Source organism: Acanthaster planci, linkage group LG09 (genome assembly GCF_054643075.1).
Source record: "Acanthaster planci isolate LZ-2023a linkage group LG09, COTS_SCS, whole genome shotgun sequence".
Lineage (NCBI taxonomy): Eukaryota > Metazoa > Echinodermata > Asteroidea > Valvatida > Acanthasteridae > Acanthaster > Acanthaster planci.
Genome location: NC_141785.1, coordinates 17,683,266 through 17,705,563, shown reverse-complemented (window position 1 = coordinate 17,705,563; position 22,298 = coordinate 17,683,266). Strand labels below are relative to the sequence as shown.

The following is a 22,298-nucleotide window of genomic DNA, read 5'->3' as shown; positions in this document are numbered from 1 at the left end:
TAATAAAGGTTGCGATGGTAACATTTCGTGACATACATGCACTGACCTGTAGCAGGCCTCTTCATATAGAGAAATATGTGAATGATCTTTACCCATCAGCCCTCCTCTGATAAACAGGCCAAAGGAAATATAAGGTTTGTGGCAGACTGGGAGCCGTATTTAAGTCCGCTTGTCGACCACTCGATAAACCGTAATGGTCTGACATCTGTGCCAGTAAATGCCAGGTTGCTGGTTCGTTCTCCGTCCAGTGCGAACAACCCATTATCTTGTTTCCGGTGAGCCGTTTCGAAAACATCAACTGAACAAGGCCTTTCAAAACTTACAAGTTTTTCCAGACAACAGGAATATTGTGGAAAAACCTCTGTGTGGTTTATACTTTACTGACACTGTTTGTTTTGAAGGTCCCATCGCGGTGTTTCTACGATAAGGCTCCGGAAAGTGACACGGATGAGGACTGGAACTTCTCTGGCCTAGATTGGAGACCTCACGTCCCACCATGAGAACATTATCAGGAAGTGCGGAAAGTAGAGGTTATCACAAATCACAACCTGACACCGCACCACTTTGGAAACTAAATGGCTGACCCAGGGATATTTTAAGAGCTGAAATCAAATCAAAGCAAAGAAAACGAAACCCGAAAACGAAACACAACACTAACAATACAAAACGAAATCCCCAAACACTAAAAACCAAAAAACCAGGAAATTAAGAAAAGAGCAAACAAAATAGTCTTAACCATGATAAACAAAACACGATGAGTATGTATTATGGGCCTGTCACACTATACATCTAAACACAAGACTCCCCCGCAAAGAAAACTACGAAGAATAACATAAAAAAACTAGGAATAGAACAAACAAAATATTCAAATCCAGATAAAATAATAGACAGAATAATTCATTTTGGATTTTTGCCCTGCCCGACGTGTATTTCAACACTGTAAACTCAGTGTTTGCCTCCGGAGGCTTGTGAAAATAACACAAGTGTACTCGGTATAACTCTAACCTACGACCTCCTGCGTACCAGTGCGGACGCAAATTCATCCTTCGAAACAGAATAAATGATACCTCTATGAAGTGGGAGTTCCACACCGACTAAAATCTAGGAAAACCCTCCGCCCATACATATAGAGAAGCCTGAAGCAGAGGATATCGCTGCCCCAGTAGAAAGGCCAAAACCTATACTTCCAACTTCGGTCCTCTCATCCTCAAGGCAGCAACCTTCCTAGAATTCCTTAGGTGCAGCTGAACAGGATTGCAATCAGAGTGGCCACTTTGCAGCAAACATGAAAAGCTGGTGTCTACATGCAGGAGACACTGATCTTTACGTATGCGGTGATGTTCAGACGTGCGGCCATGCTCTGAGAGGGCTTGACATGATGGGGCCTCCTTGCCCACTCACTGAAATGGACAACCCCCTATTGGTGACTTACCTCTCTCTCAATTCTGAACGCTGTAGACGACATTACGAAATAATAATCATAATAAAAGAACATCTTGAAAAAAGTCAAAATTTATTTTTTTCTCCACCAGACAGGTCTCGGTACATTTTACGTCCAACCGAAATTTCCTTGAAAAAAATCACTGTATTTGTCATGTACAACGCAATTCTCAGACCTACCGCACAATCATAATTTCTGAACTTCCGAACTGTATTTATTTACTCTGCACTGATCTACATGTATATATCCATTATGAAATTTTCAGAGAAAATGTACGGAACGACAGTCAATACACACCTTTTGATGAGCACAAAAAAACAGCTAACAAGACCATCTAGGCTGATTTTGCAGAGCTATAAAATCTGCGGTGTGAAATACCGAATTTTGCACAAAAAAGTGTTTTTATGGAACTACAAAACTATGTTTTAAACTGTGATTGAACAAGTGTAGCTCGTGCACGGGTAATCAATCATGTCTGAGACTGGCATATTTTTCATTTCAAACGTTTGGAAGTTTAGGGTTTCATCAACAGTGCCCTTGATGACAGAGTGTACAAATTTAAACATTGCGCTATCTCAGTGCATCTTTACACATGGGCAGTCAATGACAATGCAACATGAAATTATTTTAAAAATTGATACTTTAAAAGTATCAATCTTCCTGTTTCTCACAATGAGTTGTGGAGAGAGGTTTTACCAGCCACGAGGCCTTTCATTCACTTCGCAGGAGTAATTCCAGAAATTAGGGGTCCAAAAGTTTGACATTTTTGTGTCCCTGTTACATCTGACTTTTGTTATTTGACATGGAAATATCACTGAAATTGATTTCAAACTATTAGTATTTGTTTCGCAGGTAATTTGCATTAATTCATCTTTCTTAGAAATTAGAAAATGTGTTCTGAACTTACAAAATCATATGTGAGATGTGGCAGGGACAAGAAAAAAATGGACCCTTAATTTCAGATTACAGTATCTGCTGATGTTGGTCAGGCGGTATTACCTGATTACTGCAGCGCCATCGCAGAACCAAGAACCAGAACACGAAAAACGGAGCATTTCTATGGACTGTCGGCATACATAAAGTGAAGGTCTATGACCCTCCAAATTCCTATCAAGAGATTGAACTTTTCCTTTCAACGATTGACCTTTAAACCTCGAGCCATTGAACTTCATATGGCAACCCTGTGCAGCTTTTACCAAATCAACGGCAATCAATTCATTGGCATTACAGTATTAAGCTAAAAATAATAAAAAATGAACCACTCTTGCATATGTTGACAATTAAAATAATGCATGAATAAAACAAAAATACAAATTAAAAACCTTAATCAATGTTTGCTTCAAACTATTCTAAGTTTAAATCAAGCTACAAATTTGACGCTGAATCAATACATAACTTCACATCTTGTGTTGGATTACTTTTAAGCATATACTACAAACGAAAGGAATATAAACATTCTTCTTTTATATAAAATAACTTTAAAATTATAAAATAACTATGAGGTCAAAATGTGTTTTCGAATCAAATATGGGCAATTCACAATACAGAGCACTACCATCAGAAAACTCCTTCTTTGTGAGGACAGCCCTTCGTATAGTGATTTATTTCGCTTTTGGGCAAGACTTGATTTCTGTCTATATGCAGTGTCATTTTAATCTGTAGTCTTTGTAGTTTGCCCGGAAATAAACAGATAAACCCTAGAGTGGCAATTTTTTCAAGTTTACAGTCAACAAGAGCATGACCACCTTGCTACCATTTGCATTTGAGTGAATGTCGGTAGACAACTTGGGGAAATTATTGATAGATTGGGACATTCCATGCAATGGAAAGAAAACAAGCTTTAATAGAAATGCAACTTGAAAAGCATTGGAAATAATTCAAGTTTCCTACCCACAGCCGATGAATAGATTTGTCGAGCATTTCCCACAATGCACTGTGAAAAATGACCTTTCCATAGCAACCTGTTGGTGACACACTGTAACGTGAATTGCCTATATTTTATAAATTTTAAATGAAATTCTTTTTCTGTACACCTTGTACTTGCCATAGAAAACTTTATCAATATCTATCAATATCTTTTCAATTTAATTGAAAATTAATTTCATGGATGATTCTATTGATTTCAATTCCATAATCTCTTGATACATAAATAGTTACACACAAATTTTTTTTGATAATGAGAGTACTGGCTTGGTAAATGATGCAAGCCGGTGACAAATCAAAACAGTTAAAACACAGTATAGATAAAGGTATGGACCAAGGTACTCGTTGTTGGAGTGACAGAACCTTGAGTGAACTCATTAAATGACAGATCCCTTGAGTACAATCCGACGAGTACAGGCACGTAGCACTTTACTCAGGTACCAGTACAATTCAGTTGTTCTTAAGTATTACTCGAATAGTTACTCGATAATGGCCGAATCATTATCAAGGCTTAGGTATCAATGAGTATGATGAGTGTAATGCGAGTAATAGTATGATTCTTGGGTGAGTATGTGCACGAATGTACAAAACATGACCTGCAACAAGAGAAGGAGTGCAAATTGGTAAGCGAGTTTCTCGCGAGTATATTTGAACAAGTTCTCTTACTTTTACAGTACTCAGTTGTGTGTATTTCAAGCTTGAGAAAATTTTGGCTTCTGTAGCAAACCTGATATTTCAAACCAAAGAATTGTGTGTAAATTTATAAAGAAAGACAATACAAGGATCAAAAGTGACACCAAATGCCTTTGGAAATACTTTGGCAGAAATTAATTTCAGCTAAACATAAAAAAATCTCCAGCTCTAGGCAAGACCACTGCCTCCAAGTACCTGAGGTTTGAATTCTTAATCCAGTCCATTAGCCAGCTCGATAACATCACCGGTCTCGTCATCAATGATCAGGTCGTCAGGGATGGAATTGATGGCTCCCCCGGCCGCGCTCAGCTGGCGGAGTACCAGTTTCTTGTAGATGCCCTCCTTGTTGACCAGCTCATCGTGAGTCCCCTTCTCAGCTATTCGGCCGTGGCTGATCACCAAAACCTGTCGCCAAGAGTCAAACAGAGTTCAAGCTAAATTATTCAATTCACTTCATCGACTGGATTATGCTGTAAGTTCCAAAATAGTAAGTAACCCCTCACTTGAACGACGGACAGGATAATCTGATGATCTGGTTCCAGATTTAGAACGTATCAATAGAGGGAAGAAGACAGTCTGCATGTTTTCTTGGCATTCTTCTATTAAATGAAGTCAGAAGTGGTCAGGTGTCAACTACCCGAGTGGCAATGTTGGCCTCTAAAGTTGTTCCTAAGGGAAGTCCTGGCTAAGTAACAAAGTGCCCTCTCTTGTTCAGGGAGAGCCAAGCACTTTAACACACTGAGCACCATACACATTAAACACAACGAGGCCTTGTTTCAGATTTGTACCCATTCAGATGAAAATTGGCCACTGGAACACAGTAACTACAAAACACACAAGCCACAGTTTACAGGCACTGTGTCCTTTCTCATCTTTCTTTATAAGCCACACACAGAGCTAAAAGTTTGGAACAACCACCAACAGACCTGAGATGCGTTCCTGACCGTGGACAGTCGATGCGCTATTATAAGCACTGTCCGTCCAACCATGGCTCTATCAATAGCTTCCTGTACAAGATGTTCGCTCTCAGCATCCAAGGCACTGGTAGCCTACAAAACAAGAAAAGCCAGTATCAAACTGTTGCTCGGAAAACAAAATCGCTTTTTCTTTAGAACGCTAGCTAGCTTTGTTCTGATGTTTACTTTGCCCCACACAAAGGGACACAAAAGGTTTGTCAGGGTTGGAGTCGAGACCATTGCAAACCCTTTCACAAGTCCCTTCAAAAAGCCAGTCACAAGTCCCTTCACAAGGCCAGTCACAAGTCCCTTCACATGGCCAGTCACAAGGCCAGTCACAAGTCCCTTCACAAGGCCAGTCACAAGTCCCTTCACATGGCCAGTCACAAGTCCGGGCACAAATCCCTTCACAAGGCCAGTCATAAGTCCCTTCACAAGGCTAGTCCGTAAGATCCGTTGATATATCGATATATTTGATCCGATACATCAATTTCGCTTTGATATCGATATGAATGAGAAGGCTGTAACGATTCACCAAAGCATCAATAATCACAATTCTAAAATGCCACAATACGGCATCGCGATACAAAAATGTGAATTGCGATATTTGAGGGGAGGGGGAATTATGATTAAATGTGCAGTAAGTTGAAAATAAAGTAGGCCTAATAGAAATATAAGATATATAGCTTTATACACTGTACTTTTAATATCGCCTACACCGATTATTCTTGTAAGAAATAGTTTGGATGGGGAGCATCACGGACAACTTGTACATGGCACGCATCGTGCCACCAAACCTTCACACCGATCTCGGTGTCATGAGGAAATTGGATGCATATCAAACTTTGTCCTTTCATTTGTTAAACCACACTAGTTTATCAGGTTTAGACAGGTTTTGCCTTCCTTGCTGTAAGTGCCGTTTCTTCTACGATCTCTCGTTCGGACACAGAACAGTACTCGAGCTTCGTAATGCACATGAGTGAATCTACATGTATGCACGCATGTACAGTACGTGTCTACAGTGATCCAATGTGGATGGGCTCGAAGCCCAAGCTCTGTGTGTAAACAGCATTCTGGGATCATCCGCTCATTGTGTTGTGATTGGCTGTCAATGAAACATGCATACATGTGTCAGTGGGACTCATTACAGCCGTTCGTGTGTGAGCGGAAGTAGTGACAAACAATCTCCCCTGTTACTTGCAGTAGCACATATTTCACTGAGAATTTACAGCTTGAAAAAAGATTAGTACATTTTCGTTTTCGGCAATAGAAGGTTTCGTGACAACTGGCGCGGGGTGTGCTAAGTTATTGTGTCATGCATCATCGTGTAGGTTTTGTACAAGCTTTTGAACAACTTTTGGATTTTAATTTATCGAAAGGCCAGCACCAGTAATGAGGAAGAGGTTCCTTGGACACACAAGAACTGCAACTGTGAAACCGCCTTGTCGGATATAGAGGAGGTTTAACGCACAAAAGGCAAAACACAGAAATTGACTAAAACGGACAGCGAGAACAACAAGGTCAGGGGTTGCCAACACAAGAGGGCGCAATCACAACTACTGGCGTAACCTCTTTTTATCCCTTAAACAAAGGATATGTTCCCTGGGTAAACGCTCCTGAAGGTGGCACTGTCCTTGACTGATAACAAGAGGACTGACATAGGTAGTCAATGAATAAACACAAGTAAATGAAATAATAAAACCAACTATACTTGGACTAAAGGAACTACTAGGCTACAAACAAGAAAATAACACAAAATGAGGTGAAAAGGGCCTTCATTGGGGTAGACTACCCTCCATCCCTGGGAATTATTCTGCCCCAATAACTTATAGACTACTCTGTAGGAAGGTGGATCCTTCCTGGTGGCATCTTTAGATCTGTGATGAGTGCTCTCACTATGGTTACTCGTTGCTTCAACCTACCCTCCCTCCCTCCCACAGGCCAACCCTGACCTATTCTTACCTCATCAAGGAGTAGTATCTTGGGATCCATGATGAGTGCTCTCGCTATGGTTACTCGTTGCTTCAACCTACCCTCCCTCCCCCCCACAGGCCAACCCTGACCTATTCTTACCTCATCAAGGAGTAGTATCTTAGGATCCATGATGAGTGCTCTCACTATGGTTACTCGTTGCTTCAACCTACCCTCCCTCCCTCCCACAGGCCAACCCTGACCTATTCTTACCTCATCAAGGAGTAGTATCTTGGGATCCATGATGAGTGCTCTTGCTACGGTTACTCGTTGCTTCAACCTACCCTCCCTCCCTCCCACAGGCCAACCCTGACCTATTCTTACCTCATCAAGGAGTAGTATCTTGGGATCCATGATGAGTGCTCTCGCTATGGTTACTCGTTGCTTCAACCTACCCTCCCTCCCTCCCACAGGCCAACCCTGACCTATTCTTACCTCATCAAGGAGTAGTATCTTGGGATCCATGATGAGTGCTCTCGCTATGGTTACTCGTTGCTTCAACCTACCCTCCCTCCCTCCCACAGGCCAACCCTGACCTATTCTTACCTCATCAAGGAGTAGTATCTTAGGATCCATGATGAGTGCTCTCGCTATGGTTACTCGTTGCTTCAACCTACCCTCCCTCCCTCCCACAGGCCAACCCTGACCTATTCTTACCTCATCAAGGAGTAGTATCTTAGGATCCATGATGAGTGCTCTCGCTATGGCTATTCGTTGCTTCTGACCTCCAGATAGACGCACCCCTCTCTCCCCTACCAGGGTCTCATAACCTTCCTCAAAGGATGAGATGAAGTCGTGGGCATTGGCCATCTTCGCGGCTTGCTCAATCTAAACAAGAGTTAGAAAAAATTCAGAGCTGAAGCAGTTTGAATCCCTTGACTAAACAGTCCCCAATCCTTCTGCTTCAAAGTGATTTTTCACAAATCCTGGAAGCATGGCAAAGAACTGATTTTCACTGAATTTTGAAGCAGTGTATGTTATGGATAGATTCATTAATTCTCAGAAGGCACCCACCATTGTTCTTTTCACAGAGTCAACCACGATTATTGCAAGACTGTCACGTTTAAGGCAACAAGGAGCAAAGTTACAGAAGTAGGGCTATGGATCATTGAAGTGACATTCATGGGGTTTTTTGCCACAGAGTATCACCTCCAAGATGATTCCTTCCAGTTTCTGATCCTTTCTCATGTCTTCCCAAGGGGGTACTTCAGGACAATTGGCTCAGTGCAAGAACTGACGAAGGCGCTACGGTCAAAATGACCACAGATAATTCAATCCCTGATGGCGAACATCTTACAAGGTGGTCAATATAGTCTGGCACCTGTGCTAACCTCCTCATCCATTGCATTCTTGCCGTAGGCGATATTCTCCTTGATGGAACAGGCAAACAAGGATGGCTCCTGACTGACCATAGATATCTTGCGCCGGAACCACGTTGGGTCAAGCTCTGACAAATCAACACCGTCTATGCCCCCAAAAAAGAAGACAAGATGTGACAAATTTAATAGCCATGCATGAAAGACAGCAAACCAAGAAAATGGAATTGACTTGACCCCTGTGTAAACTCTCTGTCTGTATTAGATCATCAGTCACAAGAGCAGACAGCTTGGTTTCAGAGAGTAATCAGCTAAATGCAGCCACAAGCTGAATTTGAAGCAGAACACGTGGCACTCAATTATAATTTGATATGCATTAATGTCATTTTTCTTAAATGTTCATGAGCAAAGTATGATAAAAAATACACATCCATCACTGAAAAAGTGAGAAAGTCAAGTCCATCGCAAGTCCTTGCACAAAACTGCTCAAAAGTAACAAGGTGAAACAGTGACAGAGGAATGCTTTTTTTTAGTTCATTTGAATGGCTTGGATGACTTGTGCAGGACTTGCAAGGCTTAAGATGGACCCGACCTTACCATAACACTGCAACAAACTGACAAGCAATGAAAACAACAGTAACCTAATCAATGCTCTCGCAGTTACCCGACTGCTTTGATGAACAAAATGTTTGAAAATCCCACCACATTGTCAATGCATTCCGGCTGTTAACCAAACAACGAATGCGAAAAAAAATGAACAGCATTCTTGGTAAACTTCACCAAGCCAAGACTCACCAAGTTTGATGGATCCTGCACCAGGCTCATAGAATCTCTCGATCAGGTTGACTATGGTGGACTTGCCCCCGCCCGAGGGTCCAACCAGTGCAATGACCTGGCCTGGCTTCATCGAGAAAGACACGCCCTATGCAAGATACATATGACTCTCTGGTCATTATGATTACCCAAATTTACCTCCCATCACAGGGCAACACATTACTCATAAACAGCACCAACATTGGCAATCCTCCTTCGCCTTGGCTTTTTTTACCACAGTGTAACTTTGAGGGTCTCCGAATTGTGGCTTCATCTCCATATAAGAATTTATTCCCAACATCCAAAGCACTCAGGGGCCTACAATGAAAACAGTTCTATCTCTGGGCTGATGGCATACAATTCCAATCTCATCTAGTGAAAATGACTTTGAGCTAAAAACTCCAAAGTCAGGTGGTCAAAACTCGGGTGAAACACAAAATAAGAGACAAAGCCAAGATTTTAAAAATCTATATGACTAGAAATGCAAACAGCCATTCCTGCTTGTCCTACTCACTATTACACTAGATTTTAATTGTCTAACCATTGTCAAGTAACATGCAATTGAGAAAAGTACATGTACATGGAAGTTGTACAAGGGTTAACCTTAAGGGTTTAAACTTACATATGTCACGACTATCTCTATGGAAGCACAAATGTCAAATCTCATATAAGAGTTGGTAAGATTCTGGAAAACAAATCTTTGTGGTGCTTATACATGTCCACCAGACAGACACCACAACTGTCTGGATTCTGGCACACCTACTCCAGGTAGACCAGCCAACGTACCTTGAGTACCTCATTGTCGGGCCTAGAAGGATACCTGAAATGCACATCATTGAACTCTAGCTCTCCGATGAATTCCATCAGCCGCTGGCCCCCTTCGTTGTTGACTTGCGGCTGGCGGTCCATGAGATCAAAGATGCGAATGGATGCGCCCACCGCCTTCATGAAATCGCCGTACAGGGAGGCCAAGAAAGCAAACGCCATGGCAACGTTGAGCGTGTACAGCATGAATGCTGGAAAGCATTGTGAGTGACAAAAATACTAATTGCACAGTTGTAGCTACAAATAAAGTTCCACTTTTCTACTCAAAAAAATCCAGGGTCCCTGGTAGAGTCATAGGGGATCTAATAACCATGTTCGGTAGAATTTAGAATTAAGTTCTAAATCACTTAAAGGGTCTATGTGATTCAAATCGGCAAAGACAACTTTTAAAAATGCACTTTTATGTCTCAGTTAACCTTATTTTTAATTGGGATTTTGGTTTTTATGCAGTAGTTTTATGAGTAGTTCCATATTCATGAGCAAAACTGTGATGTCATCCCTGGAAGAAAACCTGCATGTTACTTTGATCTGTGCACAAACAGATGCTGAAATTTGTCATATTTTGCCGGCCTAGATGTCCTGTCCTTTGCTGATTCATTGTGTGTATCAGTTCATGGCAATAAACTAACGAGAATATTGCATAGAGCAACCCTTTAAACAGAAAAAGTTATTTGGTAGCCATTGGCTCCTAGCGGGGAAAAATCTAGGTGCCAGCACTTTTATGAAAGTTTAGTAATCATGTGCATTGAATACTCATGAACGTACATTTACGCACACACATGTAGTATAAATACCCTGTGTTTATATTGTCCATCCGTGTCGTTGAATCATGACCCGACCCGGCCCGGCACATGTACACCACACAGCGTGCATGTACAGGTACATGTACACAAGCGTTTATGAGGTCAATCCACGGAATCAGGGATCTCACCAAGGAGTTTAGCCATGAATGTTATGATGTCTGTGGTTTCAGCGTGTCGCGGGATACCCTACTTCATGAATCACGCTATTTTCGACACTCTACATCACGGTGACACCCTTTAATTCTGGTATGAGCTCCGTTTCACTCTAAACTTTCAGGCTTCATTTACATTGCAGCAAAAAAGCAGCAAAAATGGAGCCCAAGCCTGGTTTGTAAAATGGACTTGGTGTCCGTATACAGTGCATCAACAATGTATGATTAGATCGGGAATCCAACCAACATGTGCGTGTGATCGCAGTATCATATACATGTATGTACGTGTACAGCGCACATGGTAAGCTTTAAATTCACGACGCGACTTGCACTGCCATTTCTACTTTCCCAGAATGATTTTTGAGCACATAATCATTGCTTTTTGATTTTTAAGCGTACTCAAAATTGTTCAAGTACATTTTGTGTGTAGTTTTCAAGCATCTTAAGTTGCAAATGGCGACTGTATGGTGAAAATATGATCGCATTGGCAAAAATTTGGTTGCACTTGTGACTGATTGAGGGGCTATTTAAGGCGTTGGCATCGAGAAAGTTTTGGTTTTGACAGTTTTACGGGAAAATGCTATAAAATGAACATTGTCTTCCCTGCTTGACATCACAGCACCAGCGCCCTCATAGTTGTTCGGTAAAGCATGGACAACTCGAAAGATTTTTTAAAAAGTGCACGTTTCAATTCTTAACCCAAATAATGTCAACTAGTCTTCATACTAAGTAGGTAAAAAGCTGCACAAAAATATTTGAAAACTTAGTAAATTGGCCTCTTTTAGCAAAGGTAACTCCAAAAATGTACACCCATTAACTGCACACATCTGGCTGTTAAATGTCCACAACATACGCATGCTGTCTTAGCTCCCCACCCAACAAAAAAACTTTTGTGCTGACTTGTTCTTGAGAAGTTCAGAGCACAGCATGAGATATGTAAAGCATGTTAAAAGGTTTCACCAACACCATTATTTCCCAATTACCCCGGTAAGGCGGGCCAGGATTCCCCTTTACTGATGAATGAGATATGTAAAGAGTGTTAAAGGTTTCACTGATGGCAATACGATCAACTACATGCAGGCTTCCGTCTTGAATCTTGACTATGAATTAATCAGCTGTTGTTGACGACACACATCTGGCCAGATGTTTCTGAATGTTCAGCGGCCTGAGTTCTAGCACAGGTAACTTGAACAGTCGAACTTTCCTCTGAGGTGACTAACTATGGTGGCCTTTATGTGACATCCTATTATTCTTTCACACAAACAAAAATTGAACAATTCTAGTTCCTTCAGGATGATACATGTAGCTACTTTCTTTCATGGCACTACTACAAACTTCTATGATGTTTGGATATTGAGAGTTTTCTGCTTGATTCGGGGGGAAAGGGGTAAAGACAGTATTAATGCTGTATGTATAAAATGAAATTATCTTGCAGTCACAAAATAAATTTGTGATGCGACAAAATAAGTTCATGGATATGTTGTCACTTCAGACACACTGCAAAATGGCCTAAAGAGGACCAAGGGTATCTTAGGGTAGAGAGGGCACATCTGAGGTCTCACCTGTTAGAATACCAACAGAGATGCCTTGTGTGCCTTGTGATGTCACATTCAGATGAACAAGCTTGCCACCATACCAAAGTACAAGGGCTATAGCTCCCTGTGTCAAATGAACAGAGGCACATGTACAGCAACAGGTGAAGTTGGGACAGACAGCAGGTACTGTTCATGGACAGCTTGGGCATTGTCCATGAGTTCTGCATGCACAAAATGATGACTTCAGATCCTTCCCCCTATATGCATGGCACACACAGCAGTTCCTACTTCCCCCCCCCCCACGTACCGCTCTGCATATAACCCTTGGACGTATCAGACCAGCTGTGTAGGTAACAGCTCGATCAACGTACATGTAGTGGGAGCCAAACTATTTCGGTGATTGGTATCTGTATATATGGGGGACAGTACATTAATTCATGTCAATATCAAAAGCAAAATCAGTGCCGTTACACTGCACATGTATGAATCACCAAAGACCCCTCTTTCACAACACAAGGTACATGCAATGCCAATAACCATTCCCCCTTCTTGCCCTGCACTTTACGGATAGTCCCTTGGGTGTGAATAAACTACAATAGCTGTGGCCATCAATCTCCTCCCACAAACAAACGGTGTTGAGTGGCAAGGTTCTGTACACACCTCCTCTGGCACAAATCGTCTGTGCTATCAGACCGATGCTTATGTGAGTCTGCCTTGGTACGACAACCCACCTACCCATGATTTAACACCTTGGGAACGGATTTGTTTTATTTTTGGCGCCCAGGTTGTACATTTTTCACACACTCACCTGTGAAATGATGCCAACCAACCCATTGAAGATCCCATAACCTGTGGCCAGAGACTTTCCATGCTTGTAACTCAGTGCAATCTCTTTGTCGTAAGACACCTGTGATTTTTTCTCGCCGCTGAACGAGCGCACGGTGCGTATGCTGGAGATTGACTCTTCGGCGACAGTGCCTGCACTTCCCAAAGCATCTTGGAAGTTCTTCTGTATATTCTTCATAAAGTTTCCTGGGAATGAAAGAATACTTTTTGAAACCTCTACGTTTTAACACTTTTGAGGTGAGGGTTCTGGAGGTGCTTTGCTTCCTCAAACCTGGCCATCTAGTGTTTCTTTTTTTTTGCCAGTTCGTTAGCAAATGACTTAGAAGATTTTCTTTTTACCACCGAAGACCATCCTCATGTTTCGTTCTTCCCCTAAGTTCCCCCGTTTCATCCCCCAAATCTTAAGTTCTTTTTTTTTGTAAATTTTGCAAAAGTGTCCAATTTTGATCCTAATATTAAGAACTGTACAAAAAGAAAAAATTCATGCATGATTTTGATTTTCACATGATTTTGACTTTCACCCAGAGCTACATGTATTGGATTGGACCAACCTCCAGTCTGATCCGACACACATCCTTACCACTTACCATACTGGACAGCTCCAATGGCGACGACGGGCACAACAGACAGCAGAACACCGGTCAAAGCGGCGCTCTGAGTGAACATGATGACAATGGAACCCAGTATTTGGACCAAGTATCGCACCAACATCGAAACATTCACCTAGAAAGAGAAGACAAAGAAAGAAAGGACTACCTCAGATTTAAGCAAGAAGTTTCTCTGACTCGTACCTAGCGTGAAAGAGAGCTACTTGTGCGCAGCTGGGCCATGCAGGAAAATAGACAACACTGCCCTTTCCCTCCCCCTTCGGGAGGTGCGGCTTAGCTGAATGGGGAAGGCGTAAAAACCAGTTGCTTAGAGAGAGAAACCACCTCACTGGTTAACATGGTTAATGTTCATTAATTGTAACCATTACCTCGAGAACTCTTTCGCTCATTTCTGCCGAAAAACTTCCAGAATCCTGCAAAAAGTCCCTCAGGAACCACAATTAAATCTTTAAAAACCCTACTTTTAAACAGCATTGATAGAATTTTGCAGTCTACAATCCTGCACCAATCTTGTTGGATGTTAGAGGTTTGGATAGGATTCGGCTCATCGATGCCCAAACTTACAGAACACACACTCGAATAAATCAACATTTCACATTTTCGCACACATTCAATAGGTGCAAGGTTGTTTCTTCAGTACAATAACTTCTGTTTGCAAGTTAAACCAAAGCAAGATCCTAAATCAAAGTACAGTGTTCCATCTGTGCCATAAACCGTCACATTTTAAAATTTTGCATCGCATCTTTGATTTTGCATGTGACAGCCAATCCAAAATTGTAACATCGAATCCTAAAATGCGACGGCAAATCCAAAAATGCGATGGCACAAACAAATAGAGAAAGTATAAAAGAGCCTGAACTACCGTGACAGCATTTTGCAGGACTGCCGTGTCTGACGACAAACGGTTGGTTAGTTCCCCAGTCCTGTTGGTGTCAAAGAAGGCCACCTCCTGTCGGATGATGGAAGCAAACAGATCTCGGCGGATGCGACACACGACGCGATATCCGGCCAGGGTAAAGGACCAAGAACGGAGCAGGGAAGCAATCGACCCCCCGACAAAGATGAAAAACAACATCAGCACGGTGTGGTTGACAGCAGCTGTGATCACAAATATCCAACAGTACACAAATACAACACGGTTTGAGGGGTGGATAATATGCAATACAACATGGTGTATGGGTGGATAGTATAAATACAAGTATGAAAAATGGTTTAAGGGTAGATAGTTGGTGTTTTCACCTCAGGAGCTAGTTTGCCAACTTCCAGTACCTCAGGAAGCTTCAATCAACTAGCCATCCAAAAAATAAACCATGCTAGAGAGGATTTTCAGCCACATGATTTTTGACAGTCAGCATTCAGATTACATTGCGCTCGCTTTCGAAGTCTCTCAACACTCTGGCATATGTATATGAAACTGCCAACAGAAATACACAGATGTGAAAATTTATGCACATGCCTCTACGGACATGCTGCGCTTCCTGAAATACCTTTGGCCATTACGTTTACGCCACCTGAAACCCTGTGTCAAAACCATTGAGAATCTGGCTCTTGATCATGAATATGTATATGTATTAGTATGCTAATTTACAGAGTAATTTCCAATAGTTGATTTAGTACTCCAACAGAGCATGCACCTGATGATGTAAGAAAAGCCCTAGAAATCCAATTAAAAACAACCAAAATGGAATTCAGATGTCATGCTCTCTCTTACCCATAGACTTGTGAGTAGCAGCATCAATAACGAAGCCAAAGAACAGAGGCGCTGCCATGGCAGCCCCACTGGAGACAATCAGACTCAGCATGCCAATCAGAATAAGGAGCCATTCCTGCATTGAAGATCCACAGGAGCACTTGCTAAATCCAAAACTACTTATTCAATTGAACTTAGACAGCATCTGACAGGAGAGCCTAATGTTATTCAACAAACCCAAAAAAAATTTTATCAATAGAAGCATCCCACAAAGTCCCTCACAGCTCCAATAAGTGTTTAACAGGAAAAAACACAGCATGACATCTGCAAGAAATATCAGAAAATGAGGATCAAAAGAAAGGATACCGTCTGAGCTAACATTCCCTAAAATGATTCTATGAAAGTAATTTCATTGTGAAATACACCTGGAAGCTGCCTGAAGGACATTTAATGTGTAAAACTTTGCTTTAATCCTTTTTAGTTTTATATTAAATTCCAGCAAGCCTGCGAAAGACGCCTCAAACCACAGGGTATTAAACCTTGGCAGCACTTAATTAAGCTAAGACTTAAGGCTCCATACAAAAATATCCGATCAACAATGATAATATTTCTGTTTTTGGAAAAGCAGAACAATGAAGATTATAACCTACCCAAGTTACCCAAGAGTAGAGTTTGAGCTGGTAACCTTTGTTTTTTAAGCCAGGTTTTTTCGCACTTAAGCAGATGTTGTGCTTAAGCAGCTCTATGAAATTGGCCCCTGGTTCTTGCTCTGATGCATTTTACACATATAATTGTGCGTGATGTATTCACTTTGGTTCTCTATTTCTTACTGTTACAATGTATGATAAAAACATGGGGCGTTTACTTCATCGAGATTGTTCAAAAATGTGAGCAAACAACTGTTCATCAAGTAAATTGTGACGGAAGTTAGCCTGGGGCTAAGTAAACTTGAACTACCAAAAAACTCTTCTAATGATTGTAATTGACTCACCGGTTTAGCCAAGCCAAACAACCGTCTGAGATTTGCCTTTGGTTCCTCCTCTTTCTTCTCGCTATCGTCAGGGATTTCGTGCTTGATACGAATGACCTGCAGTCGGCGTAGAAACATGGGGCCCAGAACAGCTGTCAGGAATTCCACTAGAGAGAATGCGGCGGCGCTGATCACCAGCGCATTGTAAGTGATGTGCATGGGCGCGTAGTCGGGGTCGTTCAAGAGCGCATTTAACACCAAGCCTCCCTTGACGGATGCATACGCTAAGCAGGCCAAAGACAAGGCAACAGTCGATATATGAAGATTGCGTTTCTTGACCATTATTCCGGGCATGTACGGATCCTCCAGCATCGCCAATGCCAGGTCTTCAAGTTTCGTGAATGCATAGAACAGCAGTGACATCTTTACAATGCCGATGCATGCAAGTTCAAATACAGATCCCGTGATAGTCCACTTCAAGACACTTGATTCCAGATACTGATCATGACCACCTGTTCAGAGACAGCCACAAATTATGTTGCTTTTGTGAATTTGGAAAAAGGTCAAATGCCTGTACCTCAAAATATCTTCCAAATTCTTTCCAAAAAGGAGGTATAAGGAATGAACGTTAAATCTACACAGCTTCACACACATAAAAGCATAAAGTTTCCTGAGCAAGATTTGTGTCCCGGCTAAAAAACATATTTTTGTGCCTTCGCTTGTACACGTACTGGTACACGTACATCCATTACTCAAAAAGGTTTTAAAATTTTTTACAGGCAGGTGTACATACACTTAAAGTACTTACTTGTTACCGGGTTATCATGGTTAAGGGGAAAACACACATTAAAATATAAATATTGTGGGACTCGCAGCTGTTCCCAAACTTGGTCCCAAATTTCCAACCAAAGAAATCAGCCCCTTAACCACTCCCTGCCAGGCAACCCGTTTTTGAGTACATAGGCTTTATATGCAGAGCCGGGAGCCCAGAACTGGGACAAAAGAGTTGGGCCTTATAACAAAAGACCGTGCTCAGTACAAAAGACTGAGCTGCTGGGCATTACTGACATTTTTTCGCTCTCAATGGTGGAGATAATCCAGCCTTGTTTGAGGCATTTAGAGTGAGCGGATTACCACCAGGGACAAAAGCTCTCCACCACCGCAGGGATGAGCCACACAGCAGCGCTGCACGCTAATCTGGCCCCTATTGAAAAGAGATCAGCAGTGAACTGTGCCCGTTTCCGGGAACAAAAGAATCTTACGTAACACCGCACAATCAGGGCTCTTTTTCCAAGGCTGCAGGCCTGGCTGAAATATTCAGGAGTCACTGAATTTTACCTGTCAGCTTTAGAATAACGGCCAAAGAGTCCTTCATTTTGGTATAAACGTCCATTAAATGAAATGATGAATTTTTGAAGAATTTTCAAAACGGAAAATCTTGAAAATGAGCCGGCATTTTGTCTTGCTCAAGAAAAAACCACCTGGCAGCAAGTTGTTAATGTCAAGGCCTACCAACACTGGCAGTAGGACCTGCCTGTGGCCAGTGTTGTAGTCGAGACCACTTAAGACCTTCCCAAGACCATACAGGACCAACACAAGACCTCCAGTCTGAATTCAAGTCACAAGCCTATCAAATCAACTGCAACAAAAGCATTCCTTTGTCATTGTTCAACCTGTTACTTGGGATGGGTCTCATAAATGGTCTTGTGACTGGTCTTGTGATGGTCTCGACTACAACAAGTGCCTGTGACTTTAGTCTTTATCGTAATTCAGCAACAAGAATTACCGGTAGATGCCATTACTTTGGTGGCAGTGGCACACCTCTCATGGACAGATGGTATGCTCACATTACATACCTCCGCCACCAGAAGGGTGATTTACATGTACCAAAAGTACCGGTCCACGTGTGTCAGTTTAGGAATGCACATGTGGGTGCAGTGCCACTGGAGTTATGGCATCTCCTCACACTCGTCCAAACTCGAAACTCCCTAGGCACATTTAACCTGGGCTGGTTAAAATTTGTATATGATAATTTGCATACAGTAATTAATATTCATGAGTGTCTGCTATATCCAGTTCATGTGATGTCACTTCAGTTTAAACCACGCCCACTTCACATACACAGAACTACAAAGAACCTTGGAACTGGAAGTTAATGCACAACTTGAGTGATCATCCAATGGAAGATTACAATCAGCGGTGTGTGCACGTTAACGATGAAGTCACTCATATACCGGATCAGTTTCCAGGACATTTTTAGTGGTTTTAATTATTTCAATTATGCAAAGTACAACTACTAGTAGAACTGCGCATATTTTAAAAGAATGTTAATGTCATACGTCCCCCTACGAATTGCCACTTAGTGATAAAATAACAATGACTCAATCAGTCATGACTCTACGGTACTTTGGCTATGTTGTTTCTGTTATTTTGGAACTCTTGGACCTCTCAACAGGAAGTGGTGCAGGTACATTTCTTCCCTGCTGTTATGATTTTTAAACTACAGTAAAACAAAGTACAATAAACAAATGTTCGCTGTGTGTGTTATTCAAGTGGAAGGTCTAAACTGGCAAAAAGCTACTTGAATATTCGGCTGAGTATCGAACACTCTGTGTACACAAGAAAGAACCAATGGCTACATGTACATGTATGTGCTTTCTAACTAGGATTTTGATCAGGTCTTACCTGTCAGCCACAGGGCTGCTGATGCACATCCATCGAGGAACACCAGCAACCGGGCAAAGTTGGTGAAGCGTACCCAGGGCAGAGTATAGTAAGTCCTAGCCATGATGACGACGGCCGACGTGTAGAGAGCAGCGAGCAATGTGGTTCTTCTATGACTATGGCTTATTTACTCATGTATGGTACATACATGTATCTACATTGTAGCAAATAAGATTCAGCAACAAGATGTAAACAAAACACAAAAATAAGATGTATTCTATTGGGGGGGGGAAGTGACCATCAGCCACGGGTAGATCCAGAACCAAAGTTTTGGGGCCAAGTGTTAAAAGTTTTCAGGCCTTTCTTGAAGGGCAATTCTCAAGCTGGGCACAGCAGACAGTTTAAGGACCATTTTGGAGGTGAATTCGGAAGATTTTGATTCGGGATACAAGCTTGCATGTATTTTCAGTGAAATGAATTGGAGGAAGCACAAACCTATGGAAGGTACATGTACATGGACCCTACTTTTGCCTCACCATGTCCAAGTGACGAAAAATGTGATTTGTAGGGTCCAAGTTACTCAGACTATTTCTCCCTCCATGGATTAACCAGGCAGTAGGCTGTTTTGAATGAGCTGTTCTGTGCAATTTTCAATCTTGTTGTGTAATTTTATTTCACTCCACCCTGTGTTGATGTGCCTTTGAACATGTCAGTGACATGTTGAACTTGTTGACTGAGATAATCAACTCAGGAGGATTTGCACAAGCATGACAAGAGCCAAGAGATTGCACTGAACCATGGAGGTAGAATCACACTCCATGACTGAACAGAGCTGTAATAAAGCAAATGGGTATGGCATAACAATAATGCGTGATCACTGATATTACTAGGCCTAATGATAAAGTGATATGATGCATGATGGACAGCTACATGTACATGTCAATGCATGTACAGGGTGTAGTCATGTCACTTGAGTGATGGATGACAACAAATAAGGCTGTTGTGGCTCGCTTTTACAATCTGTCTCTTATCTGTCGCCACCACCTTTGTGGGGCTAGCCTAGGACCTACTGTCATGACACTAGTACAGTACTAGTGGTAGTAATAGGCCTAGTACATTTTACTAGGCCTAGTACTATTACTAAGCTAATCATGGCTGAGAGAAAGAACATGAAGAAGGAACCGCCGCTGGGATATCACCTCAGGCATGTCAGGTTAAAGCTAACTGCTGAATCTTATTGTAAATTGGAATAAATTACATCCGTACAACATACAAAAAGCTACCAAGTCCAAGATAAATGTAACGGCAAGCCGCTAGCCGGTGACTACACTTGGCAGAGAAGTTACATCTGGCATCAGCAACGCACGTGAATTAGAAGTTTAAGTGTCACCGGCACAACGTTATGAAATATTACGCCCCAACTATTCCCACGGCCCGAATTATACTTGGAGCGGGCCCAGTTGGGCAGAAACACTTTCTCGGTTGACTCAAAACTGTTTACATCCGGGCAACAAAAAAATCATATGAAAACCAGTGACAGCCCAGCTTTATAAGTTTAATAAGTTCTATATGTCTAAATTTACTAGATGTATTAAGTTCTCCATCGACCCTAGAAACGCTCAAGTACAATAATTTGGCTGTCCAACTATGCCGACATAAGTTGGATCTTTCCCAGGTATTATTTGGGCAGTTGACACAGGTTGGGACTTAACATCAAGTGCACAAACTCAATTAATGTTGACTCATCGACTGGTTTCCGTCCTTGTACAACCTGAGCATTAATTTATCCTTATCGACGATAACGCGCGCGCAGACCGGTAATTATATTTCGTCATTTTCGTAATTCTCACGCAGTATTATGTCCCTCGTAATACGGTTCGCTCCACCCTTCGAAGAGAATGGTATCGTCCTGTTCGTAAGTGACTTCGTCACAAAGGCGAACGCGTCCGGACCGGACGATCGCAGAAGTTACACGTTAACACGTTAACTTCGAGTCCGGTTCCATATGTTTCCACATAAACGGCGATCAATTGCATGTAACCTTAACCCCATGTGCAGTGCACGTGTGTAGTGGGTGTGGTTTAAACTGAAGTGACGTCACACTTACGAACCGGATAGATTATAATTATGGAATATCGGCAAGAATATATGATATCAAATCAGTGCTCTGAAATATGTGATTGCCGAGCTTTCGGTAACTGAGTACCTTCTTCAGGGCAAGCAGATTCAGTTCTGAATAAATGCGGAAAAATCCGTTCATTCCCCCTGGATGCAGCGTTCCAAGTTCGAACATGACGCGCTGCTCCAGTTCCTTACCGCTGTACATCAGATGACGCTTTCCGCAGACACTTACGTCACCGAGGGTATGTGGCGGCGCGCAAAAGTGCTGCGCAACAGTGAGACTAGGTGTTTGTTGGTGCACACTGCGCAAGTGTTCCGCGAAGCGGTCACCAAGACGCTCCTTGGTCTCTCCGATGTATAGTTTACCACAGCGACGACATGTTATGCAATAAAACACATTCCTGCTTGCCCTGAAGAAGGTATTCAGTTACCGAAAGCTCGGCAATCACATATCTTAAAGATTGTATGGCGCCGCGCTATACAATCTTTGGTCACAAAGGCGGACGCGCCACGATTTCCAGGCTCCCATTGGACGATCGCTGAAGTTGCGCGTTAACTTCCGGTTCCATGGTCCCATGTACATATGTAAACGCGATGTAACTCTGTGTGCATTGCATGTGCGGTGGGCGTGGTTTAAACTGGAGTGACGTCACAATTACGAACCGGACGGTTGCATGCATTCGACAAGAATATAATATCAAAATTAATCAGCACTGATTTGGCATTATATTCTTGTCGATATTCTGATCACGGTGCTACGCAGCCGGCCTTCCATATTTCTCAGAGTTACATGCATTGACCGCCGTTTACATGTAAGCATGGAACCGGAAGTTAACGCGCAACTTCAGCGATCGTCCAATGGAAGCCTGCAAATCGTGGTGCGTCTGCCATTGTGACGAAGTCACTTACGAATCGGATATAACCACACTGCAGGTTGACCCCACGTTTGTTGAGCTCACGAGAAGTGCAAC

At 42.1% G+C, this 22,298-nt stretch overlaps 1 protein-coding gene across 7 annotated transcripts; it reads right to left on the bottom strand.

Annotated features, from left to right (window-relative positions):
• Positions 1-1,496: 1,496 nt before the first annotated feature.
• Positions 1,497-21,667, bottom strand: LOC110976549 (ABC transporter B family member 1-like). 7 transcript variants are annotated; one of them, XM_087141313.1, is made up of 14 exons: positions 21,413-21,667; positions 19,228-19,420; positions 16,564-17,054; positions 15,594-15,708; positions 14,745-14,980; positions 13,862-13,997; positions 13,237-13,460; positions 12,456-12,552; positions 9,900-10,129; positions 9,096-9,222; positions 8,316-8,449; positions 7,642-7,812; positions 4,984-5,106; positions 1,497-4,462 (listed from the first exon to the last, which is right to left on the bottom strand). In XM_087141313.1, the coding sequence occupies exons 2-14, from the start codon at positions 19,328-19,330 to the stop codon at positions 4,268-4,270; spliced, it is 2,382 nt and encodes a 793-aa protein (XP_086997439.1). In that variant the 5' UTR covers positions 19,331-19,420; positions 21,413-21,667; the 3' UTR covers positions 1,497-4,267. The 7 variants fall into 7 exon arrangements, with proteins under 7 accessions (XP_086997439.1, XP_086997440.1, XP_086997436.1 ...); XM_087141314.1 differs by lacking the exon at positions 21,413-21,667 and adding an exon at positions 20,790-20,996; XM_087141310.1 differs by lacking the exon at positions 21,413-21,667 and adding an exon at positions 20,406-20,773.
• Positions 21,668-22,298: the final 631 nt, after the last annotated feature.

Bases quoted from the DNA above. Each gene is read 5' to 3' on its own strand.
- LOC110976549 (XM_087141313.1), bottom strand. From the start codon at position 19,330: ATGGCTAGGACTTACTATACTCTGCCCTGGGTACGCTTCACCAACTTT. The intron at 13,461-13,861 runs GTAAGTGGTAAG...TTTCATTCCCAG, and splicing joins CATTGGAGCTGTCCAGTATG to GAAACTTTATGAAGAATATA. The intron at 10,130-12,455 runs GTGAGACCTCAG...AATGCTTTCCAG, and splicing joins CTCTGTTGGTATTCTAACAG to CATTCATGCTGTACACGCTC.